General features: G+C 43.2%; 1 protein-coding gene across 1 annotated transcript; it reads right to left on the reverse strand.

Annotated features, from left to right (window-relative positions):
- Positions 1-3519: 3519 nt before the first annotated feature.
- On the reverse strand, positions 3520-9556 carry LOC311236274 (parvalbumin beta-like). The gene is given in 6 exon segments (XM_084323953.1): positions 3520-3976; positions 6098-6160; positions 6163-6206; positions 7969-8101; positions 8479-8545; positions 9490-9556. Coding segments are annotated over 5 exon segments (327 nt in total). The 5' UTR covers positions 8540-8545; positions 9490-9556; the 3' UTR covers positions 3520-3950.
- Positions 9557-9765: the final 209 nt, after the last annotated feature.

A 9765-nucleotide genomic window follows, 5' to 3' on the forward strand; every position in this document is an offset into this window, starting at 1 on the left:
AAATGCTCCACAGGCAATGTGGAGGAGAGAAACCTTAGAAGGGCCGTTCAAGGGGGGATCTCCCTTCTTAGATGTCGGTGATAGTAGTGTTGCAGACTGACAGTTGGTAAGCATGCACTCATGTGTGTAGTGAAACATGTGTGTAGTGAAACACAGATGAGTGCATGCAATAGCAACTGAACATTTTGAAAGATTAAAGATAGAGCTGATAGCGATAGCAACTGAACATTTTGAAAGATTGAAGATAGAGCTGATAGCGAGTATAGTGCTAATCAGATGTATATGTACAGAGATTAGTACAGTATTGATATGTACAGTGATACAGGTATATGAAGATGCTATGGTGTAGTAAGTCATACTGGCCAGCAGCGTAACTAGTAAGAGTATAGGTAAGGGTATGGGATATGTACAGATATAGATATAGTATCTACAGATATGTAAAAAGGATTATATGCAGATATGTACAGACATGTGTGGATACATATATATAATGGAATATGGTAAGAATAAATATGTATATACATAATTATTGTACATGCCATCATACAGAGTTATATGGGTTATATGAAGGTGTATAGGTATATAAGTATATGCAGGTATATTCAGACAGATATATGGAGATATATGCATGCTGTAAATATAGATATATAAATGTGGCAGAACTATTGCTATCATACATAGTTATATGCATGTGTGCACAATGTATAGCCCTATACGCATTTTCTTTCTTTATATTAAAATTATAAATGGGTATTATTTGTTTTTAATATTTCACCCCTGACCTGTTGCCATGCATTACAGAAGGTCCTATGAAAAAAAAACAGAAGGCCAGGTCTGTAGCTCGACTACCCCAAGCTTTTTGATTCACCTAACATTTGATGTGATTGCTGTATAGAGTTGAAACACACACGCACATACACGCAGACACGCACACACACACTTATCAAGTACAATTAGCTGATATTACAGGGTAACGTATACTTTACATACATTGTGCAAGTGACCTGGTTACCTAGGCAACAGGGGTTTGTTACCAAGCACTGGAGCGTTTCGAAACATCTGACACAGCGTGATATACACTCTGATGAATCCAGTCAGCACAAGTATAATTTGGCAGAGAAGGTCAATGTTTTTGTAACGAGGACCAAGGGAATAAGTCTCATTATCTTCACTATTTAGCCCCCCCCCCCACCTTCAGCAAACCCTCTGCTTGTCACCTTATCATTGACAGCATCTCAAATGTTATGTGTTGTGTGTGTTTGCTTGCTTTCATCATCATTGGGAAACACACACATCTAAATTCCCAAACACACACATCTAAATTCCCAGAATCAAAGATTAAATACATGAGGCTTATACATAAGCTGACCCAATAGAGAGAAAGCCAATCAGACAATTTGAAGGTTTTTGCGAATTGCAATGGAATAGATCCCGTTCAGCTCTCCTCCATGCCTCATACCTTTTTGACGTGTGCTTATTGTTAAACTGGGAGCGCCACCTTGTGTTTTCTTTATGTCAGTGCAGGGTCATTATTACAGTAATCAGTGCAGTAGTGCAGTCAAGTTCAAGTTCTTTAATAGTTGTCATACAGAAGTACAGAATACTTTCATACAAAATGCTTCTTACTGTTACGCTCCAGAGACTGTGCTAGACAAGATAGTATCAAATAACATAATAACATAATATAGCATGAATTTAGAAGAAGAAAATGAGGTCACAGTTGTTCGGTATAGACATATGTACAATGTTCTGAGTTACCATATAATATACAATACACAATACTATGCAGTGTACTAATGTACAGTACTATCTAGTGCAAAGCAGAAATGGGATGAGGTACAATTTTAGGTACAATTTACAGTAAGGTGTACGAGTTGTAGTGCAATCCTTCATCCATAAATATAAAGTGTGGGGAGTGGGTGCTACAGTGTGTTTGTTTAAAGTGGGTGTGTGCTATAAAGTGTGTGTAGTGGGTGCTACAGTGTGTTTGTTTAAAGTGAGTGTGTGCGTGTGGATGTGTGTGCTATGTGTGTTTGGTGGTTGTTGTTGTGTAGTGTTCATTCATTGTTCGTTTAGCAGTCGTTGGAAGTGAGGTTGGAAGAAAGCACCTCAGGGCTCGAGGGTTCCCTAGAAAGGATCTGAACTAGTTACAGACAGTCTCAATCTGGTAAACTGGTTTAAAGGTGCTATAGATAAAAATGTTATGTATAGTATTGCTTTTCCCTCCAAAAACAATTGATTAATTTATCATTTAACATTGTCTGCTGGTCCAAAATGAATGTTGTCATTTAAATGTCGCAGGCATGCATGTACATAGATATCTATATAATATATCTATGTGCATGTACCCCCTCCATACTTCCCTTTCCCCACGTGGAATGCACCTGGTTGGATAAATGATATGCTGGTGCTCTAATGCGACATCTAGTGGCTGCATGTTATATATATAGCACCTTTAATGTTGTTTTTCCTGTGGCATTTCCCTTTCAACTTCAACTTCAAACTTCAAATTACTTTATTTTCCTTTCGGAACTTCATTTGTGCAGTGGTTAAAAAATACAAACATACAATCACTATAAAAAAAAAACCACCAGCTCGTTTAAAACTACAGTAAAAAGACCACTATATAAAAAAAACACCAACTACATTAAAACTACAGTACTTAAAGCATGATATATTAAAAATCCATGTGGAGCAGTTCTATGTGTATATAAATAATAAATAATAGTAGTACAGGTGATTATGTCCATCAGGTGGAAGGGGGGGGGGGGGGGGGGGGAGTCTATTTTAAGCAGTCCAGAGTCCTTGGGGGGGGGGGGGGGGGGGGCAGTCCGGCCTCCACCAGACCTAGGTGTTCATTAGTCTGATGGAGGTTGGCACGAAGCTACCTTTAATGAGATGACACTTGAAATGACTGATCAGTTACAACTCAGGAATAGATATAATATAATATAGTAACAATAATAATATAATATGATATATGGTGTGGGGATGGGTGGTATGGGGTCAAGCTAATCAGACCTGGGAGCAGGTGTGGCTGCACACCTGTTGCACACTGAGGTAATCAGTGAGCACAGGTTAAATCAGCCATCCTCACACACACACACACACACACACACACACTGAGGAGAGCCGTTGTCATGACAGCAACCCATCTCTGCTCCTGGCGTGTTACCTTCTGCCACGCTCTTCAATAAACCGGTTTGTCTTCACCGTCTCTCGCCTGTATATCCCTGTGCTGGTATAGTGTGTGGCATGGCAGGGTTCCCGGTTCGATTCCCGGGCAGCGTGTCGATGTGTCCTTGAGCATGACACTTAACCCCTAATTGCTCCCGATGAGCAGGTTGGCACCTTGCATGGTTGCCTCCGCCGTCGGTGAGTGAATGGGTAAAATGTGAGTAACAAATTGTAAAGCGCTTTGGATAAAAGCTGCTATATAAAAAAGCAGCCATTTACCATTTTATATAAAATATTATAGAACTCTTTGGGAGTAGAGAAATGAATGACACCCTCCAGTGATGACGACCAATGTAAGACAGCATTTATTGATCACAGAACTCTTTGGAATACAGAAATGAGTTAAATAATGAAACCATTTATTGAAAAAGAACGTTTATTCTTTTCTCATCATCCGTCCATTTCCCCTAAAAGTGCATCATCATTGTTGCTCTTACAGTAAGCAAAACTCACACAGTATAATGATGACAGGAGAGAAAGAGAGACACAAGTCAGCCACGCTACACTTAAGTCAGGTACATTCAGCATCAGCATAATTATCATATGGACAGGGAGCGAGGGAACGACTTGTCGACAGTCAGGGTCAAAAGGTCACTTGTATAAAAGTCATGGGAAGAGGGGGAGAGGGAGGACAAAATGAAGGAGAGAGGAAGAGGGGATGTCTCGAGTCAAGTGGTTCCTTCAGAGTAAGGCGTTGTTGGTCAGTTTACAATCTATGCCTTGACCATGGCTGCGAACTCTGTAGAGAGAGAGAGAGAGATAGAGAGAGAGAGAGAGAGAGAGAGAGAGAGAGAGAGAGAGAGAGAGAGAGAGAGAGAGAGAGAGAGAGAGAGAGAGAGAGAGAGAGAAAAGAATAAAATAATTTAGCACAAAGTTGTATTGTAATGATAAAACTATAATGAAGCTTACTTAACCCTTTCTACGCCAACAACGAGTTAACTCGTGTTAGCCCGCCAATCGTTGAGCGCCAACAATGAGTTAACTCGTTGTTATGATCGTTATTTCTTTTATTCGCTATTGCCGTTCATAATCCATCAAGGCACCTTGTGCATGCTGTTCTGAATGTGTCTGAGCTCGCAGACGGTCAATACCACCGCCTAATGCCTTGCGGCCGCTATTGCACTCCATTTGAAACGATGTAGTTTGTTTTCTCTGCCGAGCTGCAGCGTGCGGGCGGGGTCTAAATACAAACAAACGGTCACCACGGATGCCTCGACGAGTTCATCCGCCCGCCCGTCCATGTGCAATCCTGGATAACGTGGGACAGACTACCGCGACCAGTATTTGGAATGGCGATCAGATAATTGGATTATTCTTTTTGCATTACATCAGAGACAAGGTAAGGACAGTATATATCCAATCTTGCGTTGATCCAATATTTTTTTCTCCCGCGATCGAAGCTGTCTGTGTGGAATGTGTGTGTGCTGTGTCCCGTTGGTCACATCACGGCATGGATGGGTGCCCCGTTCTAAACCCCCTTTCATGCGTGCATGAGGAAACATAATAACGATAATCTAGCGTTGATTTCAGGATGATTCGATAATCAGGCGAAAAATGGCAACGTGATAAGTGGATTTAACTAAAGGGCTGTTTTCGCGTCTTTTCCTGGGATTACTCAGAATCACTCAAACTATACTCATATTCACCACGGTATAAAACGGAAATGTACGGATGAAAAAATAATCAGTTTTTTGCATGTTGACCAGAAGAAACTCACTGACAATCGACAACGTTATTAGATCCATAGCTATAATATTTAATATAGTTTTAGCACTCGCAAACACGGCATTCTCTCCATTGAACAAAACGCTGGCTTAAACGGCCTAATGCCCATAGCGACCTCTGCCGTCCATTGTGTTAAAGGATCAGTAGGTGGCAGATGATTTTTGCCAACATTTTAGATTTCTTATTATATCTCGACAGTAATCGATAGTAAAAAGATCTGTCTTTCCGGTAAGGGGCAGGAGCTAAAACATCCAATCAAACGAACGACTAAGTAAAATTATTGGAACGAGCTGTCTATCAAACCCTCTAGTGGCATGCAGCGTGTTATGCGTATAACAGTTGCGAGCGTACACAAAGGCCTGCTGCTAACATATAGATGCCTGCTAGCTACCTAGCATGGCGTGGCTTTGAAGACATCCTGACGCATTCTGATTGGGAAGGGTGTTGTCGAATTTGAAGAAGTTCTGCCCAAAACCAACGGCCGCCTATAGCGCCTTTAACACATTGGTCGCCAAGAACGACGCCGCTTTTGCCCGCCATGCGTTGAACGCCAACAACGGCGTAAATGGCATTCATAATTCATCCAGTCTCCCTCCGGACTGCAGCGGCACCCTGTATGAGATTGCAACGCCTCAATACTGACGCCTGGTGGATGGTCGGGCGAGTTACACTCTCGCCAAAACCGGAAGTGGCGCTGATGCATCAAGGAAATCCCTCCGGCAGTAATATCTTGTTACGTGGATCCAGACAAACACTATAGTGCATTTGGATCGCTTTCTAAACTCAATAATCGATATGATTTCGGCGTTTATTGCGCCATACAAACCAGAAATGGATCTAGGAGATCGGCGTCAAATAATTGGGATATTTTTCCTCCAGTCTCATCGGCGAATGGTAAGAGGACACTAATGTTATTTTCAGCCCGATTGTTTATTCATTTCACTGCAAACCATCTGATCAATTTATCAACCCATACTAAATAAAGCCGTTACTGACGATCAAGGAATTATAAACGACCGCCCCCAAAATTCTCTAATTAAATCAAATCTGGACCCGGGCGGGAGAGAAAAAAAAAGATGTGAGGGGAAAAAAAGAAAAGAAAAAAAATCCAAATGTCACATGCCAATCATCTCACCGTCAATTCCAATCTTGCCGTCACCGTCAGAGTCTCCGGCCTTGAGGAACGTCTTGGTCTCAGCTCGGTCAGGGCTCTCGCGCTGGCACAGAAGTTCTGGAGGAACAGCCTGCGGGTCGAAGGAGAAATGCCACTAAATATAACAGAAGAGGTCTCTGTAGACAGATTCTTTTTTTTTTAATCCACTTTTTCTCCTTATTTTTCTCCCATCCCAATTTCGCCTCGCCAATTCTCCCTTCAATTCTTCCCTCCCCTGTCTCGAACGTTGCTAGACTATGCCTCCCACTGGTCGGCTGCAGTGAGGACCAAGCCTTGCATCACGTGTCCCCTCTGGTACACGAGGAGGCAGCCGTCGCATCTTTTCACCTGAACAGCGCAATCTCTCAGTGGGCGAGGAGTAACGCGTGGGAGGCTCACGCTGCCCCCGATACTTCCTGATTCTGCTGTACAGGCGCACCAACCGACCTGTAGGAGTCGCTCTCCACAACGTCCAATCCCGACCCACCGGCTTTTCCCACCCTCTAATACTGCCAATTGTATTAGTATGAACGACCGGCCAAGCCGGTAGCAACGCAGAGAGCTGGGCTCGATACCAGCATCTCCTGCGTTAGTGGCGAGCGCCTTGCCCACTGCGCCACTCAGCCGCCCTGTAGACAGATTTCTTAATACAAACAACTACATTTGTCAATCATATACCCTCGCACACCTCATCTTGTGTGATAATGAATAAAGTGATTATTTTATTTTTCAGCAATATGGATCTATCTATCAGAAGATACATTTATTTAAACAGGGCGGCTGGGTGGCGCAGCGGACATTGAGCTCGTCACCAACGCAAGAGACACCGGTCTCGACTTCCGGCTGTCAGCGTTGCCTCCGGCTTGGGCCGGCCATCATACTGACTCAATTGGCAGAGTTAGCGGGAGGGGAGTCGAAGGGTGGTAGTCTGGTCGTTGTAAACAGCGACTCCTACAGGTCGGTTGGGGGACGCCTGCACAGCAGAGACAGGAAAATGGCGGGGGCCAGTGTGAGCCTCCCACACGTTACACCTCGCCAATGAGAGTCCGCGCTGGCAGGTGAAAAGAAGTGACTGGCTGCCTCCACGTGTATCGGAGGGGACATGTGATGAAAGGCTTCTATCCTCCCTACGACCGGCCAGTGAGGGGCACATGCGAGCAACGACCAGGGGAGGGGAGGGAGAATTGGCACGAGAGGAAATTGGGATGGGAGAAAAAAATCACAGAAAAAGGGGGAGAAAAAGTAGATAAAAAAAAGAAAAAGGAAGATACATTTATTTTGTGTCTGAAAAAATATGGTTGGCTACCTATGATGACATGTACAATTGGCTATTATTCTATCTATTCTATTCTATTCTATTCTATTCTAATCAGCCTGTAGCCTAAAACACCAGGCAAGAGACCACTGGCATTGAGGTAGACCTATTCCCAACGGAGAACACCCAGAGCTGTGTCCGGATGCTCTGAGGCGTCACGCCTCCCTCCCAAGAGCAGGGAGGTAGAGCAGTCGTCTGGTAATTCGGAGGTTCCTGGTTCGATTCCGGCAGCGTTTCGAAGTGTCATTGAGCAAGACACTCCCGATGACGAGCAGGTTGGCAAATTGTAAAGCGCTTTGGATAAAAGCTGCTATTATAAAATGCACCGTTTACCATTTATTTACCATTCTGTGCCGAGTCTGAATCATCTCCCCATGGTCCATAACCACACCTTCGTTATAGATTCAGGTGCGGCTGGTTGTTGCACTGACTCAACCCTGCGGCCATCTGAAGACATGCCTATATCTATATAAATGCACCATCTACTCCTCTCATATAGCTGTCGGGTGTAATGTGGTGTATAAGACAGAGTGCTTACCTCAGCTCATCCTCCTCAATGAATCCACTCTTGTCCTGGTCAATTATCTCAAAGACCTTCTTCACCTCGTCAGCAGTCTTGGCGGACATGCCGACCTTAGCAAAGAACTCCTTGTGCTTGAAAGAGTCAGCGGCTGTAATGACATTTACATTTTTAAATTTTTTTACATCACATTTACATTACATTAATGGGTCTGGGTTTGTCGTGATTCTGCAAAAGACCTATTTCAAACCCCCGCCCTCTTTTCTTGATCCTCCAACGATGAGTGACAGGTGTGCTCGGAGGATCAAGAGGAGAGGGGGCGGAGCTTGAGATAGGTCAATTATATTGAATCCTGACTCATGTTTAGTCAACTGGAGGCTGAATTAAATGTGGGCGTGCTACTACATGTGTTATCTGCTTGATAGTGTCTACGTGTACATGTACTGGTATGTGTGGTCTTTGAGTGATTGTCGTAAACTATACTGTCTACTGTGCCCGGTGTAATTTGCCCTCTGTAAAAGGAGTTACCTTGGCAGCCTGCAAGGGCTGCAGCGATGTCAGCGTCTTTCAACACACCGGCGAATGCCATTTTTAGCTGAGGGGGGGAGGGGGGGAGAAAGAGAACACCGTCAGTTTCAGCTCCAACGAATCAGACAGAAGCTACAATAGACTGTTGAAGAAGATACATTATTATCTTTCTTCTGAGCTGAGAGCAGGGAAATTAAACTCCCACCATAATCAAATCCAGTGTAGTTCAAAATGCATTATTAGCAGTCGGTCATGCCGTAGTTGTTATAGACCTTCACTGCAACTTTCAGAAAGTTATTCTGTACTTTACACTTTATATTTATATTATTGGTAAGGAAATTGCACATCATTCTCATTCCTTATTGCACCTCACCACTACAAGGTGGCACCACAAGCTAAGCTATTACCTCATCATTTTTGTACCAGCTGTACATACTGTATATAGATACACTGAACAATTTAGTTGTTTACGTACTTGACTTCTTGACTTTCTATTTTATACTTATTATACTTATTTTATACTATCTTGTTATTATCTAGCACACTCTCAGGAGCAACACAGAGAGAAACATTGCATGCAAAGTACTCTGTATTCTGTACGACAACTAATAAAGAAACTTGAACTTGAAACTTGTATTGTAATGTATATCTCTGTATTGTCCCCCTCTCGGTACCGACCCCTCCATTTAGCCATAACAACGGACTGGGTTCAAAGGATCGGAAATGGTAATCCATACGATCTCCAAAATCCAAACATCCAAGGCAAAAGAACAATTATCATTTGCAGTTATTATGGTTGAGATTTGGATCGGGATGGATGTCCTTCCATTTCGTTTCTTCCGTTATAGTCCAACACCAGCACTTTAGATTTTCTGTTGTTTTAGCATTTGACCCCTTTACACAGCCTTCACTTTCCTCTCGTTTTACGCTCCAGTTGGCACGGTGTGTGCAGTGAGGCTGTGGAACCGCAGATCCGGAGACCTGATCCGTGTTGATTTGCTGCCGATACACCTGATGGTTATCTCTGTGAGACAAGGGTGGATTCGCTCGAATGAAACTGTAGTAACTGAGCCCCGTTCTCTCCACCTTTTATACCTCGATTACGCTCCCGAATGAGGCATATGTAATAGACACCGCATGCAAAGCTGGGTGGAAAATGTGTCCATGTAGACAGTGCTGTTCTATTTATATCTACATAAACGAAGATGCTTACAAGGGGGAGATGCAAAAGTGCTTGATATTGCATCTGGCTAATTACTATACGCTGCTGATTTGGGTGAAACACTC

This window comes from Notolepis coatsorum (assembly GCF_963971535.1).
Source record: "Notolepis coatsorum genome assembly, chromosome: 10".
NCBI lineage: Eukaryota > Metazoa > Chordata > Actinopteri > Aulopiformes > Paralepididae > Notolepis > Notolepis coatsorum.